The following is an 18,268-nucleotide window of genomic DNA, read 5'->3' as shown; positions in this document are numbered from 1 at the left end:
AGCTTCAACTCCAGGACAATCTTGCCCTATAACTGCTTAGTTTCTGTTGTAACGAATTCCTCAAACGTCTGCTCCTTTTTATTATGCAACCGACCCCTGCAATTCATTCTCACAAATCCAGGAGAAAAGACTTTCCTTTGCACAGCCCATGTTGGTTGGATGGATCTCGGTAGACATGCCTGGAGACTAAGGTCAGCATCTCCCAGAGACAGGATGGCATGCAGGCCCCCAGGTAGGCGTGGATATGCAGAAGCCCAAGAACAACAGGGAGGCTGAAAGGTTTCATAGATTTCATAGACATTAGGGCTGGAAGGAACCTTGAAGATCAAGTCCAGCCCCCTGCCCCAAGGGAAGGAAGTCAGCTAGGGTCAAAGGATCCCAGCAAGATAAACATCCAAGTGTTTCTTGAATGAGTCCAGAGTAGGTGCCTGCACCCCTTTTGGAGGAAGTCTAATTCCAGGCCTTGAGGGCTTGGACAGTAAAGAAGTTTTTCCTTATGTCCAGCCTAAAATGGTCACAGAGTTTATGACCGTTGGTTCTTGTCATCCCTTGGGGCGCTCTGGTGAGCAGACGTTCCCCCTGATCCTGATGCACACCACTTACGTACTTACAGGTGGCCACCAGGTCCCCCCTGAGCCTGCGCTTTTCCAGGCTGAAGAGTCTCATGGCTCTCAGCCTCTCGTCATAAGGTCTGTTCTCCTGCCCTCTGATCATGCGCGTGGCTCTCCTCTGCACTCTCTCGAGCTTCTCCACATCCTTCTTGAATTGCGGAGCCCAAAACTGGACACAGTACTCCAGCTGCAGCCTCACCATGGCCGAGTACAGCGAGAGGATGACAGCCTGAGATTTACTTGAGAAGCATCTATGGATGCAAGCCAGAGTTTTATTTGCTTTACCAGCTGTGACATCGCATTGGTGGCTCATGTTCATCTTGTGGTCAATCATGACCCCCAAGCCTCTTTCAGCCGTGGTGCTGCTGAGCCTACAAGCGTGCTGTGGGTTCCCCCCACCCCCCCGAGGTGGAGTACCTTGCATTTTTCGGTATTGAATGTCATCAGGTTTATATCCGCCTACTTACTAAGCTTTTCCAAGTCAGCCTGGATCACTAGCCTATCCTCAGGTGTGGACGCTATGCCCCAAACTTTAGTGTCATTGGCAAATTTGGCCAGTGCGCTTCTGACACCACATCATTGATAAAGCTGTTAAAGAGAACTGGTCCAAGGACAGAGCCTTGGGGGACGCCACTGGTCATGGAGCACCATAATGATTCGTTACCATCGACTACTACTCTCTGGGTCTGACCTCGGAGCCAATTTCCCGGCCATCCGACTGTGATGTAGCCGAGGGTCCACGAACAGCACATCACACTAGCAGTGAGAGGGAAAAGGCCTTAAGCAAAAGGCAAGTCAAGAGTTTCAGCCAGGTCTTCAGGTTTCCTTCTGCTCGCTTCACTGCCACTCAAATCTCCCAGTGCAGACATCAGCATCCTTTCTTATGGAGGATACCGCCAAGTCCTGACATTGGCAAATCACCATTTCATCCCTCAGGAGAGTTTTCCACGCACATCCAGCCAGTTCACCTAGGAGAGACCAGGGTCTCCCCCACCCATTACAGAGATCTGTGGGGGTAGGGGCTGTTTGGTTCATGGGAAGCAATGACACATGCCCTGCTTCCTGTAAATGTCCAATAATGAAATAACTGCTTCTCGGCAGCATCTCCCAGCACCATCCACAGCTACATTAAAATGTCATGAGCTCAGGCTGATGCTCCATAAACGAATGCTATTTAGTTAAAGGTCTAGATTACAGCAATCCCTCCGAAGAATTTTGAGCTGAAATGCCCATAACTGGTTAGGAACTCGGTTCGATGTCTCACATGAAAGACAACTGCTCCGGCAGCCCAGATCCCACTGTCCTCCGCACCCCGTTGGGCACTGGTTCAGCGGTGGCTCAGAAGGAAGGAATTTCCCTGGGTGCATAGCTAACATGACTTTCAGCAGACCTAGGAGTTCCTCGAATATCTCCCTGCCATAAAGAGAGCCTACTAAACTTGCAAGATAAAAGCAGATCATAACACAAGGGGCATAAATGCAGGTTGCCTTCATAGTTAAGACACCGCCTTCCCTCTGTTTCCTCGTGACGAGGGGCACAGACTCTGCCCACCGATTCCCAAACAGCCAAATGGAGGGGGTCTGTATCTCAGATAGTAAACGTGGGGAGCACCCCATCAGAATAAATCTCCTTCCAGTTGGGTTGGCATGGATGATCCTCACCGTTGGCCATCGCTCTTCCCAAAATGGCAAAAAGGGACCAACCAAAACCCGTGCCAAAGAGTCGGGCATAGAAGTTGGGGGTGTCAGACTCATTAACCTCATGGGTGCTGCCTATTCTGGCATCAGCAGCTCTGGGAGCTGCAACCAGGAGCTGAACGGACAGGATCTGGAGGCGAGTCACCCAGTCAAAGCTCCTCCGGCCAAACGAGGAACATCCACAAACTACGTTCGACACGTATGGGCTGTGGACGATATAGGTGGGGCTGCTCCTGCTTTTAGCATGCGGTTGGACTAGATGACCTCCTGAGATCCCTTCCAAAGTCATGTTCTAGGATTTCTATGACACTGTTGATATAGCTGTACTCATCTCAGCTACCCCTTCCCCATCTTCTCCATTTGTTATCAATGCTGAACTTCACTTCTGAGCCCCGCAGAACAGCATCCTGCTCTAGGCCTTCAAAACACTGTGTTCATCTGAAGGTGCTAGGAAGTGATTTAACTGGGAAACTTCCCTGCAGGAGTTCCCTGCATGTCACATAGACGCTTGAGGCTCCAAAGGGAGGCTGCTGATTGCATCTCCATAAGCAGCTTTCTTAGGACGGGGATGTTTATGTACCTGGTCCTCTATTGGCAGAAAGTCCCTCATTCATGGTCATCTTGTAATACAGTAAGAGGTTATGCATTTAACAGTTTTTGTTCCATTAGGTTTGCGGAGGAAAGCTGAAACCATGCCGTCAGCCAGGACGAAGCTAAGCTATGAATTGGTTTTGGATCCAATACAGAAGAGAGAATGAAGAGGGGATGAATGCATTCCAACACCTTTCTACGCCATCAGGATCTTTTTTTCAGTAAGCTTTCAACATCCAAAAAATCAGATATCACATAGCAGTGGGAGGTTTCACCTCCTGGGTATTAACACTTATGGAAAGTTTTGATTTAGATTGAAAGTGCCACCGGTAGAAAAGCAACCAAACTGCACTGCAACCCTGATGGAACAGAACATGAAGTGAGAGATGCAGGAGTGAGGCCTTGAAAATGAATGGGTCAAAACGGGCTTAATTCAAATGTCTTCGTGGAAGCAGGGGAATTCCCAAGAGCAGGATCTGGGGATGAACAGCGAGAGCACCAGCAGAATGGGGTCAAGAGGAAATTCAAAACTGGTTTGGGGCCAGAAATCCTTGAGGCTATCCAGATTTTTTTTTTTAAATCAGCTGCTCACCCTGTGCTTTGCTTTAAGGAAGGATGCAAAGACAAATCACACATACCTGTTTCACACCAGTCTTCATCATTAAGGAAATGGGCAGGTGGCTCTAAGAAATGCATTAGTATCCAGAACAAAGCAAAGCTGCATAAGGGTTTGAAATGAATTAAATCCCATCTGAAGGCAATGAAGAGGCTCTCGGGAAAGCAAGTTGAGGGGAGAAAACCAATAGGGACAGGATGTAGAGAAAAAAATACCTTAGACTTGCCTGTAGTGTGAATCCCCATAATGAGCAAGCCATCGAGTGCTGCCAGTGTTATGTAGCCTTCAAGGAGTTGGTCAATGAGCTACAGAGTTTAAATTGGAGATGCAAGTGACTTCTTGCATGGGATGGAGAAAGGGGGACAATCATCTCTTTGGCCCAACAGGATTCAGACTCATTTGGGATAAGGAATCAGCATCATTTTTGGCAGAATCAAAATGGCAGACTGCTTTCCCTTCTAGGGAGACCTGGCTATCCAAAGCAGATGGGGTTTGGGTGATGGCGTCTGGAAGTGACTGCATGCCTTGCAAAATGTCCAAACTGAATCTAGCACAGGGGCTCGAAAGTTTTGTTCAGAAAGGGCCAGACAGCACACCGGGGGCTGTAGGGCAGTCCGTCTGCAGTGCCACACTTTTACACTCATGGACAGAGCGTACATCTCCCGACTCGTACAATTGCAATAAGGAAAATCCAGCATCATGGCTTCATTCAGGCCCGAGTGGGACTGCGTGGCTGACTCTGGCCGATGAGCCTTGCTGGGCCAGCTCCCGTAACTGGGATCTCCCAAAACATAATGTAACAAGTGCCATTTATGGGGTCAGACCCTAGGTCCATCTTGCCCTGTCTCCTGTGTCACTTGGGGACAGAGAGCAGATGCTGGAAGGGAGATGAATAGGGGAAGACCAAGGTTGGTTTTTTTCTGGCTGCTCCTTTCTCACTTGCAGTCTTCGGTATTTAAGATCTAGGAAGCTGTGATTTAGAGGCCGTGCCCCTCACTTCCATGCACAATAACTGCTGATGCCCCTTTCTCCCAAAACCTGTCCGTTCCCTTGGTGAATCTGGTTACGCTGTCAGCTTCCACCACACCTGTTGGCAACGAGTTGCCCACTTCAATTATATTCAGCTTATCAGTATCTGGCGAGGAGGTGGTGGGGATCACAGAGCCCATTCCAAAGGGCACTGACTACCTTTGACGACAGAGCACAGGCCAGCTGCCGATGCATGCCAGCCAATTACTATGAAGAGCCAGGGGTTACAAGTGCACTGTCCTGCACCCTAAGAAGTCCCATAGTGAACCACATGCAAATGCTTTGCTGGCTGCCCAAGGGCCACACTTTGAGAGCCCCTGGTCTAGTGGGTTGATATCACAAAGGCCAGCCAAGAGCTCCCACGAGCTGCCCACACAACTGGGATTGCTACTCCATTGCTTCGGGAGCTCTCCCACCCGATGGAAAAGCAGCCCTGGGCCCTGAGGCACAGCACAGTGCTGGCAAGTGCGTCCTCTCCTCTCGCTCAGCTCACGACCGTGCAGAGCGGTTTTGCTTCCTTATATGGGCCGGCTGGACTGTGCTCCCCTGTTCAGTATCTGGCGTTTTGCTGGCATCGCACTGCAGGAACAGAGACACGGAGGGAACAAAACAATCCCACATGCTCTTCTGGAGGAGCTAACGCCCCTCTGCACGTGGACAGCAGTGACTCATCCGAGAGCTGAGCTTCGTGGTGGATTGCACTGGAAATGCGTATTCACACAGGTTCGTTCCCCCGACCTCCTTCCCAGAACCGCTTCCCCGTTCTACCGTAATTAGCTGTCTGTTTAGGACTGCATTCAATAAATCAGCAGAGTCGCTGCGAGGCAGAAATGCGGATGGACAGGCCAAATACCATCTGCTCCATTTATGACAACAGTGCCTCCGTCCACGTCCTGCACAAACAGCTCCGTTTTCCAGCTCTCCCATGTATATTTTAGTCCCTAAAACAAAGTTCTTTGAGCCCTGGCTCATGCTGCGCCTGTCCTGAGACCCTACACGTGCTCCACAGCTTCTAGTGGATTTCAGAGATGGCTTTTCGATTTTCTGCTCCTAAATGTCAGACTATAAATTTAACCACTTTGTGCATCAGGAAGATGGGGGATAATGATATCAACAGCTGTGCAGTGCTTTAACAGGTCCACCAGAGGGTCACTATAAAAATGCTGTGCGTTATTAGAGCTAGACACGTCACCTATGATGCTGCGATATGCCCAGGGCAATCTGACATAGTTTCATAGTTGGTCGGGTTGCAAGGGACCTGAGCAGATCATCCAGTCCGACCCCCTGCCATGGCAGAAAAGAGTACTGGGGTCAAACGACCCCGGCAAGGTGTTCATCCAGCCTCCTCTTAAAGACGCCAGGGTAGGAGCCAGCACCACTTCCCTTGGAAGTTGGGTGCAGATCCTAGCTGCCCTGACTGTGAAGTAGCACCTCCTGATGTCTAGTCTGAATCTACCCTCTGCCAGCTTGTGGCCGTTATTTCTTGTTACTCCCAGTAGTGCTTGGGGGAACAGGGACTCCCCCAATGCCTGCTGGTCCCCCTTGGCCAGTTTATAGAAGGCCACCAGATCCCCCCCTCAGCCTTCTCTTGTGGACGCTGAACAGGTTCAGGTCCCGTAGCCTCTCACTGTAATGTCTGCCCTGCTGCCCCCTGACCATGTGAGTGGCCGTCCTCTGAACCCTCTCCATGCTGTCCACATTCCTCCTGAAGTGTGGTGCCCAGAACTGGACGCAGTACTCCAGCTGCGGCCTGACCAGTGTTGCATAGTGGGGGAGGATCACCTCCTTGGACCTGCTCAAGATGCATCTGTGGATGCATGACAAGGTGCGGTTGGCTTTCCTGACCACGTCCCCTCACTGGCGGCCCATGTTCATATTGGAGTCTATAATGACTTCAAGATCCTTTTCTGCCGCTGTGCTGACGAGAAGGGAGTTCCCCAGCCTGTAGGTGTGCTGCTGGGTCTTCCTCCCCAGATGCAGCACCCTGCACTTCTCAGTGTTGAAACCCATCCTGTCCTCATCCGCCCACCCCTGTAACCCATCCAGGTCTAGTTGTATCCTGTCCCTCCCTTCTAGCATGCCCACTTCTCCCCACATCTTAGTGCTGTCTGTGAATTTGAACAGGGTGCTTTTTACCTCCTCGTCCAAGTCGCTGATGAAGATGTTGAACAGTGTGGGTCTGCGGACCGAGCCCTGGGGGACCCCACTGCTCACATCCCTCCAGGTCGAATGTGACCCATCCACCACCCCCCTCTGGGTGCGGCCCTCCAGCCAATTCGCGACCCATCTGACTGTGTAGGCATCGACACCACAATCTCCTAATTTTTTAATGAGAATGGGGTGGGAGACAGTGTTGAAGGCCTTCCTGAAGTCCAGAAAAACTACATCCATCACAACACCTGCGTCCAAGGATTTTGTGACCTGGTCGTAGAAGGCCTCCAGGTTGGTCTGACAGGACCTGCCCCTAATGAACCCATGCTGGTTGTCCCTGAGCATAACCTCCCTTGCTGGCCCCTTGCAGATGTGCTCCTGGATAATTTTCTCAAGGAGCTTCCCCAGAAACGAGGTAAGACTAACTGGCCTATAGTTTCCTAGGTCCTTCTTCCTCCCTTTTTTGAAAATGGGGACCACATTGGCCCTTTTCCAGTCCTCCGGCACCTTGCAATGACCTCTGCTCATTCCCTCAGCACTCTGGGGTGGAGGTCGTCAGGACCTGCTGATTTGGACACATCCAGTCCCACCAGAAGCTCCCTGACTAGGTCCTTACTGACCCTGGGCCTGGCTGCGCCTCCCTTGGGACCATCGGGGATCCCAGTGGCGGGGATGACCTGGTCCCTGCTCAGAAAAATGGAGGCAAAGAAATTGTTAAATAGGTTAGCTTTGTCATCTGGTGCGACGACCAGATTTCCAAGTGTGTCTTGCAGAGGCCCCACGTTACCTGGTACCTTCTTTTTACCCCCTACGTATTTAAAAAAGGATTTGTTATTCTTGATCCGGGTAGCTAGTCTCAGTCCCATCTCCACCTTGGCCTTCCTAACAGCCCCCCTACAATCCTGAGCAACCGAGGCATAGTCCTCCCTGGTGATGGCCCCTCCCTTCCATTGGGTGTACGCCTCCTTAGCTTTGAGGCGTTCCCGGATGCTTTTGGTGAGCCATGGGGGCTTCTGAGCACTCTTGCCCCCTTTGATCCGTGTTGGGATTGCCACCCTTTGGGCTTGGAGGATTGTCTCCTTCAGGAACGACCACTCTTCTTAGACTCCCAACTCCCCAACCCTCCGGGACCTCAGTGCCTCCCCACCTAGTCTCCCTAGCTCAATGAAATCTGCCCTCCTGAAGTTCAGGACGGCTGTCTTGCTGCAGGCTTTTGCCACCTTGCGCTGGATGGTGAATTCCAGCAGGTGATGATTGCTGTTGCCCAGGTGGTCGAGCACCCGCAGTCCCTTCACCAGGTCGTCGCCCATGGCCAGGACCAGGTCTAATAAGGCATTTCCCTTGGTGGGGCTGTGCACCTCCTGGGTTAGATGGAGGTCCTGTAACACGGCTAGGAAAGTACATGAGCGGTCAGACCAGGCCAGACATACTAGCACGAAGAGAAAAAATCTCACTTCCTAGCTATGATACACTGTGATCCAGCCATGACATACTGCTCCCATCACCTTAGCATCTAACTATCTTGATTTTTAACGTATATGTAAGGACACCCTCATGAGGTAGGGAAGTGTATCCAAGGGAAAGTAGGGAGACCTGAATGGAGAAGCTCTGATATACGGGAGAGCTGAGATTCAGAGGGTGCATCTACATGCTTAACTGCGCAGTAGCATAGTTTACTGTGCAGTAAGCATGTGCGTCTACATGTGCACATGCTTACTATGCAATAAACTTCACTAATGAGTAAATTTGCTACCTGCAAATGAAAGTAGCAAATTTACTTTGAATCAGTAACAGTGTAGTAGTGCTTGTGCAGACACCTGCCCAGGAGCAAATTACTCCCGGTGAGCTGCCCACCAGGGGCAGGGGGGATTGCTCCCTGCCGCTAGGAGCTGCCTGCTGCTGGGGCAGACTCCGCTGCTGAACACTGGGTGAGGACTATGTCCCCTTGCCTCCGCAGCAGGATGCTCCAAGATCTCGATTAGGGAGCAGGGGCCTGGGAGATGCTCATCTCCTAGTGCCAGCTCTGTAGTCAGTCGTGGAGCTGGTGCTGGGAGATAAGGGTCTTGTGGAGGGTCTACGCTGCTCTGCCTGCTCTCTACCCAGCTCTACGAGCTAGGAACAAGCTCCCCAGTCTGTTCCCCACCCAGCTTTATGCTCGTGTAGCTGAGCAGGGAACAGGCTCCCCAGCCTCTAACCCATGTGCGGGGTCACGGGCAGGTCCCAACCCCATGTCCCAATGGGGTGATCGAGGCATAGGGCTTGGAAAGAGCTGCAGGGGAGAGGCAGGTCCCAGCCCCCTGCCCCAATCTGTTCCGTACACACGTAACGTGCAGACAGCACCAAGTGCGACATACAGCACGACAGCCAGATGCTGTATCCCCACAAAAGTAGCTGAAGCAGCAGCAAGCGGGGCCCACATGACATAGTGGCCTATATACCCCTCAGCTCTCTGAAGGGACTTAAACCCACATCTCCTCCAGCAACCCCAGAGGGTGTCCTAGGCACTAGACTGGACAGAGATGAGCTGAGGGGTTTTCACCCCTCTTATTGAAACCATGCCACTATGCAGGCAGTTGTAAAAGTCACAGGGTGAGAAAAAGCCTGACTTGGCAGCCCAGCAGTGAGGCACTGCCCTGGGAAGGAAGCCCGAGTAACAGTCCCTGCTTCCAAACTGCTTATGCATTTTATTCAGCAATACATTAATGCAAAAGGTATAAGCAGGCTTGGGAGCAAGGGTCCAGTCTTCTACCCTGCTCCTGTTAAGTGGCCTCAGCTGTGTGGTTTTCCCTCCCAGTCCGTTCTCTCCGGCCCCAGTAATCTCACATTTGTGTCTACAGTGGCACAGCTCCAGCAGGAGGGGTGGGGTGCCCTCGGCAGAGCCTTGCCCAAGGCCCAGTGGGTAGGGTACTTTCCTGAGAGAGAGAGGAGGAGAGATGAGTTTGGACACTGGCAGGCTGAGAAAGGCTTCTTAGGAAGTGCTCTAACCACTAGGCTATCACATACAAGGTGGATGCCATCTCCTTCTCCAGCTGGGTTTTCAATGAAAAGAACTCCCCTACCTTGGGGGTCTTCAAAAGGAGGTTAGATAGGCATCTGGCTGGGGTCACCTGACCCCAGCACTCTTTCCTGCCCAGGCAGGGGGTCGGACTCGATGATCTGTTGAGGTCCCTTCCCACCCTAGCATCTATGAAAACCCAGTTCTTCTCTTGTGCCCAAAGGGATGTCTCAGGTGTCCAAGTCCAGGAGAGGGTTTTGGCAGCAAACCCCACTCTCGCACAGGTGCCCAACAATGGGCTGCAAGATGTGTCAGGTCAGTCGAGGAAGGGAGACCCAGCCCTGACCCTGGCACTTCCCAGTGGCTGTGGTAGGTGTTCCCAACCTTAGCAATCCCAATCCAAAACACCTCTCTCCCCATTCGCTGTATCCAGAACACAGGCCTAACCCGTGTTTGTGCACTCCACTCCTAGTGGCGCCCGTGCAGCTTGCTGAGTGTTGCCACACATTTTCCTAGAGTCACTCAGGCCAAGACCCACAAAGGGACTGACCAACAACGATAAAAGGAAGTGGTGGGGGTGGAGCCAAGAACCAACCCAAGGAACTGGAGAATGACAGCAAACACACCAAGACGCCATTCAGAACTTACAGGGGTAACTAAGCCAGAAGATGCCCCTTTCTCCTCTGGGGTGGGAAGGGAAAAAGCCAGTGCATGCATTTCCCAGCACTTCATTGAATTCAACAGAGTGCTGAAATATTAAAAGGGGCTCTCTCTGAGCACCTTCTGACTTCCCAGCTTGTGCGTGCGCCTCGCTAATAATTCTCTCTGCGTTCACCTGTTCATATCCTTTGACAGTCTCCAAGATTCCTTATACATGGTGAAATTTATCTGAATGGTCATTAGAGAAGACTGAGAAGTAACACAATTCCCCAAGAATAAGCAGCAACAAAAGGTGGCAAACATTTACAGGATTTTATTGTTTAATGGTACTCTTCAGAATATACTTCCAAAGGTAACAAGAAAAATAGAAACATTGAAGTGCTTATTTTTCTGCAAAAGATACAAAAATTTAATACAAGGCTTCCCATTCTCTTCTAAAGGCTGCCCCATCACCATTAAGACACATCCCAAGAATGTCAAACTGCATCCAGTTTGTGGCATCAGGCTCCATTTCTGATGTCTATGGATATGGTGCCACACTTCACCCCCCCCCCCTCCCCCCCCCCCAATTGCTAGCTTTCTTACAGTCCCCTGTGGGGGAAAGCTGGGTTGGGGAAGGGGGAGTGTTTAAAGCAATTAAATGGAGCTCTCTGTTTTAATCCAGATCACTTAACCTCAATTTATAGACTGCTAATTGTAGTAAAACCATTCACTCTGCAGCAGAAGCAGCTGCTGAGAGCATTTGCTTTCATTTAGGTAAAGGAGCTGGTGATTTGGGGGAGTTTGTTGGGAGGCGCGTTAAATTTCCATTGTTCAGCATCTTGATCTACCAACAGAAATGGTCTTATAGCAATGCCTGGATTAATTATAGCTTCTTTACTAATGCATCTAAAACACCTTCAGCCTGAGCACTGAACACATTTCTTGGTTCACGCCTTCACTCTTTTACTTACCTTTATGGAAACTGGCTCCATTTGAGACACTGAACTGAGGGCAGGTTTTCAGGGCATGCCTGGTGCTCATTCTGATGCACCTCAGAGGGCCCTATTTTCCCAGCTGGGCACCCAAAAATTAAAAAGGTGCTTGAATTCGTTAGTTGCTTTGGATAATCTAGACTTCAATACTTAGCACAATATCAGTTATGAGTTCCTTAGGGCCAATATTTTGTTATGAGGCATTCGGACAGACTACTGGACTTAAAGAAAAAAACCAACCCTAAACTGTGCATGGTATGTGCCCACAGTACTGGAAACAAATAGAAGCCAATGAGGAAGGAGTTGCCTATTTCACCCATGCTGCCAGCAGGTACATTGACACTGTGATAAGGACAATCCCCAAACACAATCCCCACTGAGTCATGAGGCACCCACTTGCAGAACATCCAGGTCCTTTCCAGCCATGGCCAACCCCCAGTTACGCTGCATCCAACTGTGTGGGAAGCCTTAATGATGTTTTTGCAAAGAGTGACAGAGCACAAGTAACGTCATGGTCTATAATTAGAAATCCAAGCACTTTACAGAGGACGTACTCAAGGAAGAAAAGATTAGGAGAATTTTATATGCAGTATGATGTCCAATGTAAGATTAGAAGGAACAGAAATAGAAAACTATTTACCAGTCTTGGGGGGGAAATCAAGTCCATTACATCCAGGGAAAGCTGAAGCAGATGTTCGGTATTCGTAACAGGTCCTTGGGTGCTTGCACATCACAGCTTTTAACTGCAATGAAGGTTTAGACCAATGGGGAGGAGGGGAGAGAAAAAAGTCAAAGCGATGTCATAAAACGACTGCTTACTTAGTCCATCTACCACTCGGGAAATGGGCTTTGGCACCGAGCACATCAAAGGCCAGGCTTAAAATAAAATAAAAATGTCAGAATGTAAACAAGTGAAGCACTGGCCAAGCATTTGTCTCCAGTTTGCTTTTAGCTGTGGCTTTCTATACCGGGTCATAGAGATGGCTGAAAACAAGCACAACGGATACATTTTTCCGGTCTGACAAGCTCACTTACATGGTAAGCAAGATACTTCACATCAGGAAAGCCTGTTGGCTGCTCTGCTCCAATGAGGACGTGACATCTCCCAGCTGCCCAGGGATTGAGGGGAGAGGTTCACCTCATTTCTTCTGGAAGAAGCCCATGATGGAGACTTGTTTATTGGCTTTGCTGGCAGTGGCTGCTCCTTTCTTTGGGCCCCTCCGGTCCTCCTTGGGATCCTTCTTCACAGGCGCCGTAGACTGCCTGTGCAGAGCTGCTGGCTTCGCTTTTGTGAATTCCTCCTCGCTGTCAGTACAGGATTCGCTCTCATAAACCTTTTCGGTCACTGGAAAGGGAAGGCATCAGGAACAGTTCAGGTTAAACCTTTGCATTGGATCTCATGGAGGATAGCAACCTTCTGTCTACTTGGGGCCTACGAGAACATTAGGAGGTCCGACCAACAACCACCTAGCCCAACAACCATCCCCAATTCAAGGAGTGGTTGGGATGGGTGGAAGGGGTATAATGTGAGCACAGATCAAGTAGCGATCTCTCTGCAGGGACAGGGTGATCTCACAGACAGACAACCCTGCCTCACTCTCAGAAAAGGTCACTGTCCTCATGGCCATGGGAGATATCTAGCACAGGGAAGTGAGTCAGCTTGCCCCGGGTCCCGTGGCAGCTCAGTGACGGGGCCAGAACACAACTCAGTCTCTGGAGTCCAACTCGGGTGCTTCATAACACAAGCCAGATAAGCCTCCTTTTATTCCCAAAATAAAAGTGAAGAGAAAAGTGGGGAAAAGAGGCTGAATAAGCAGTTGTGGATGACACAGGTCACCCTTGTATTTAGGTCAGTGTTTCCTGACCAGGGTGCCAGGGCACCCTGGGGTGCTGCCAGATCCTGTGAAGGGTGCCATGAGGTATGAGCAAGGTATGAGGAAATCAGCAGATAAATTAAGCAGATAAGCACAGGCTCGAGCTTGCCCCTGCCTGGATAATCCCCCCCCACTGTGCAGCCTCTCTGCAAGAAGGTAATATACATTAGTTTTTTAAATCGGGCGCCACTCATTGCCCACAAGCTATGCAGGGGTGCCTCAAGTCCTGTAAGGGGTTCCTGGAGTCCCAACATTTGGAGAACCAGATTTAGGTCCTTAAGCCATGGCCACATTCATCCACAGATCATGTGCACCACAGGCAGGTTCCCTATGTCTCCGCTGTGCAGGGAGGAGCGATCACATCCATCGGCGGGGCAACAGCTCAATTTCCATATACCATATTTTCTCACATACAATGCACACCTTCCCCTCTGCCAAAATCAGACCCCCCTCTACCCCCCCCAAAATTGTGGTGCATGTTTGAAGTGGTGAAGCAGTTTTCTTGACTGAAGAAAGAAAACTACTGGAGAGGCTGCAGCTGTCAAGGGGGCTGCCGTGTGTGTCTGCTCAGCAAACTGAAGAGGCGGAGGTTTACATCAACCCCCTCACAGCCATAGCTATCGGCACAAGCCACAATGCTCAGCCCAACACAGCAAGCTGTTAGTAGTCTCTTGATGAGGCTTGTGATGTGGAAAAAACACTATTTACAGGAATTTATGTAAACGAGCTACGAGCTACGGTAAAGAAGTAACAGTTTTGCTAATGCCCTTTGCAAGGGTCTAGCCCCTATCCTTGTGTGACAGAGTAAACCCTCCTGGTAACAGAGTATCCAGGAAGTGTGTCACTGCAGGAGACCGTTGGTCACACGAGGAAGTTCCTGATGCCACACTTCCTGGACACATTATGTCACACTTTCAGCCATGATTCTGCAAAAATGGGGCTTTTTGTTGGTTTGTTTTTTTACATTCTGCCCTCCAAAAACCATAGGTGCATGTTTTATTTGGGGAGGGTGTTGTATGTGAGAAATGATGCCTCCAACCTGTAGGGTGCCAACAAGAGCAAAGATCTTTGTTACAAAAAAGCCTAAGGTTGATTTGTAGCAGACCTTAAGACATCAATCTGCTCCACGCAGACCAGCAGAAGCCACCGCTGCCGCGTTTTCAGACACTGACTGCCTCCCAACTCAGTAGCAAATGCTCCCACAACGACACAACTAAGGTCTCCTGTGTGGAAATGCACGTTTTCCACCATTCCTTATGGATAACATGCTACTCAGACACCCTGGTTTTACCAGCTTCCAAGCACCCACAAATCTCACTGGGGTTGTTCAGACAATAAGTAAGGTCTAAACATGAAATGAGACCTCACCAGGTGCTGCAAGCGTATGGCATTTCTGAAATGCGACAATGAGCTCCACCCTCTCTATATTACAGCTTTCAGGTGGCCTCTGGCGGAAGCTCTAATAATTTAGAGAGAGTCGTGGACTATAGCAACGTGGCTACTTTGTAGAAGGGTAAAAATCGTAGGAATCTGAAATCAGTCTTAAGGAAGGGATTCATTTAGCAACTCCATCACTGCTGTCAGTGCTGGAGGGCTGAGGTCTATAAAGCACTTACTAAAATGGATTTGGAGTCAACTCCAGTGCTAGAAGCAGTCAGCTGCTATACACTAATATTTTTGGTATTTTTCCAGTGAACCATTTTTCTTTCGCATCTGCCCTCTTCTCTACAGGTGTCTGAACTTCACCACTTCCAGAAACCTGGCTCTTGGTTGTATCAACATATCAAAGCAAACAAGGTCTTCTATACAGGAATGTGAAGAGAAATAAAATCTAATCTTGTACTAATCCCTGCTCCTTTGGGAGACTGGATATTCAAACACATCTAGCAGTTTAAGGAGCTATTTTATTCCTAGCCAACTCATTTCGCACCTTTGCTCTTTGCAGACTGTAACTTAGCCTGGGACATTTATCCATCTGTGTATAGCCACTTCTGGAGGGTTTGCCCTGGAGAAGGTAGCAGGCTGAAAGAGGCTGTCCATAAAACAGAACTAGCAACTGCAGATGGACCTTTGCTCTGCTGCTCTGCATTTCTGCAGCAAGCTGGTACACATTTCAATGCTGCTTTTCCAGATTCCCACAAGCAGGGATTGAAATTCTCTCTCCGGCCTGGTCCCAAGCCGAGTGCTTGGAAGGAAGAGTTTGTTAATCCTGAAAACATCCCAGGTGATGTCAGCAATCAACCCTGCAAGATCAGAGTTAAACAATGCCTGGCCCTTGAGCTTTTGTGCCACGCTGCTACTTCAGTTAGGCTGCAATTTCCCCCCGTCCCTGGAGTAGTGATGTTGGAGCAGCCGCAAGCATCAATGCAATAGCGTCAAAGTGTAGCAGCTTAGGGCTACCCCCTATCCTTATGGGACCTGGGGCTCATCTACACAGAGAAGTTTTTCTGGTACAACTCATGGGGTGAATTTAAACCAATGAAATTAAACCAATATGACCCAGTGCACACATGCTCTTAGAGTGTAAACAGATGTTGCCTTTGTGCTGCCAGAAACCTTTTTATAGCCAAGCACACAGATGTCCATGTCCCTTGTCATGTTGCAAATGCCCAAAATGTATAGTTGTGACATGGATGGAATGATTTTGTGGCTACTATTTTGCAGCCAACATGTTTGCTTTTAGGCAGGAGAGTCTGGGCTACCTGCACTCTCCAGCCACCCAGGGGAGGCAGTCCCCAGAAACACCTGCCTAGGTTCCACTGTTTCCAGGTCCACAGGCACATGTCGACACTCCAGTGTGGTCCCAGGACTGGGACTGCCGAACAGGTGGGTCCCGGGCTGGGTCCTCACTGCAGCTGGCTTTCCTCACTTACAGAGATGTAGCTCAGATTACTCAAGGCACATCTGCACAAGGAGGGAATGCATCACCCGCTGCCCTACAGGGTCACCGGGCAAAACGATGGGCAATGTGTGTTTCACCCAATGAAGTGGATCTGCTGAGCTGGGACACATCCCCATGCAGCTGATCCACTTTATCTGGCAGTGTCCATTTATATTTTATAGCCTTCGTCCAGCATAGGCGTGTCTTTTGGTTTAGATTACATCACTTAAAAAGGATTTAAGTCGAACAAAACCAGCACACATTACACTGGAGGAAGACCATCCACAGAGGAATCTAACTGTAAAACCAAACCAGTGTTATTAAGTTCCCCTGTATGAAGAAGCTCTGATATACAGAAGTATGAGCAGTCAATACAACTGACTCCATGCTATGAAGGTATGAGCTTGCTAAGTCTGCAATGCTAGTACACTTAACGCTGATGTTCTTCTGCATCTGGACAAGTCCTTCATAATAACCTCTCTGGGTAGCTTGTTCCAGTGCTTTACTATCCTAAGGGCCTGAACCTAATTTATGCCCGGTACCTACAATTCCCACCAACTTCAGTTAACATTGCAGATGCTCAACATCTCTCAGGGCAACACCTCAAAGTACTGGACTTTCTTTCTAACTGTTGAAGTTTTTGGGCAGGTAGCAGCTAACATTATGAGTTCAAGGAAGGATCTCTTTGCCCTGTTCAGGCTTATTTCAATCATTTTTTAAAAAGGTATGAATTTCTTATTTCGGTGACTACAATGCTTTATATCAGCCTGAGAGGTCTGCAAGATATTTAACATTAAAATTACTAGGCTTGTGCTGAGAAGGGATGAAGAGAAACAAGACAACATGGTGTCGGTAAGAGCTGGACTGCAAACTGGTGCACATTTCTGCTTTGGCATCGCAGTCCCATCTGACTCTCCCCTTCTAACATGAAGCCTCTTCCAAATGCACTGCAAGGGGGCTGCATTCCCCCTCCATAAAATTGTTGTGGATGTTCGTTGCAAACCAGAAGTTTGCATTTCACAAGAGACCATTTAAATTCATGGTTGAGGAGGTGAGGGGAGACAACCTTCCCAGTGCCAATACATTTGGGAAAGGCTGAAGAGGAAATACAAAGCAGGAATAGAGGCTTTAAAAGATCATTGTGGTGAGTTCTGGAGATGGATCTTATTAGAACACTTAGTTGTGGAGCAAACGGGGGGGGGGGGGGGGGGTTGTTTTGTTTTTTAGTAATATTTTCCTTCCAAAAAAAGTCTTAGCAGTTCATCTAGAGACAGGAGTGCAACACCCCATTAATGCAACTAGGCAAATCAAAGACCAGTTTCTGGATAAACCCATTTCCCTCTGACATAAATCCAGCATGAGAGACTGGTTACTGTTCTAGCCTGCCTGTTATTTAGTGTTAGCTTTGAGTTTCTTCGAAAAGACATATAAAGTTCCTGGGAAACTTGCAAACATGGGACCCACTCCTCTACTTGAGCTGTTTGAGCTACCTAACATCTACTCAAATCAAAGGAACACACTCAGCACACTCGATGCACACTCAGCTTCTCATCTAATTGGGCACTATGCATAATGGACTTAATGCCACAAATGAATACCATATTTTCCCATATAAACCATGCATCTTTTCCCCTAACTAGCTGCTGGAGATTCGGGTGTGCAAAATAAGCAAAGATACAGGGAAATTGCAGTTTCACTTTCATCAGGTAGAAACTTAAGTGACCGAAAGTAACTCTGCATATGATCCACAAAGGGTGCATGTACATGAGATGTGTTAATATGCATTGTGGGAGTGTGCACTGCTGTGCATTATGGGAGCGTGGCTACATGCGTGCGCCCTTAATGCGCATTAACTTAGGCTAATCGCACCTAAATTTAATACCTGCAAGTGCAGGTATCAAATTTAGGTGTGATTAGTTAAAGGACATTAATGCACCTGTAGATGTGATCTGCCACTAACTTTAGTGCCAGGTCTACCCTGCCACTGGGGGGCTGGCCTAAGCCTAGCCCCAGGGCCCCTGGCAGGCTACCCCTCCTGGCTTTAAAGTTAGTCCCAAGTGCTGGCAGCCACATGGTCGGAGGATGGAGCTCCCCCAGTGGCCACAAAGGCACAAGGCAGGACAGGAGGAACTTGGGACTAACTTTAGTTCCAAGTCCTTGCACATGTAGACACCTGCCAAAAACTGCTT

General features: G+C 49.2%; 1 protein-coding gene across 6 annotated transcripts in view; it reads right to left on the bottom strand.

Annotated features, from left to right (window-relative positions):
• Positions 1–10,648: 10,648 nt before the first annotated feature.
• The window catches only part of POLD3 (DNA polymerase delta 3, accessory subunit), a 35,501-nt gene continuing 27,881 nt past the window's right edge, over positions 10,649–18,268 (bottom strand). For 5 of the 6 annotated variants that reach the window (XM_014603513.3, XM_014603512.3, XM_006276375.4 and 2 more), the window contains exon 12: positions 10,649–12,669. In XM_014603513.3, coding sequence (XP_014458999.1) covers positions 12,464–12,669 — 206 coding nt within the window. In that variant the 3' untranslated portion in view covers positions 10,649–12,463. The remainder of the gene's footprint in view (positions 12,670–18,268) is intronic. The other variant, XR_002090014.2, reaches the window with a different exon arrangement.

Source organism: Alligator mississippiensis, chromosome 1, assembly GCF_030867095.1.
Source record: "Alligator mississippiensis isolate rAllMis1 chromosome 1, rAllMis1, whole genome shotgun sequence".
In the NCBI taxonomy this organism is placed as follows: Eukaryota; Metazoa; Chordata; order Crocodylia; family Alligatoridae; genus Alligator; species Alligator mississippiensis.
This window is presented reverse-complemented; position numbering and strand designations above follow the sequence as displayed.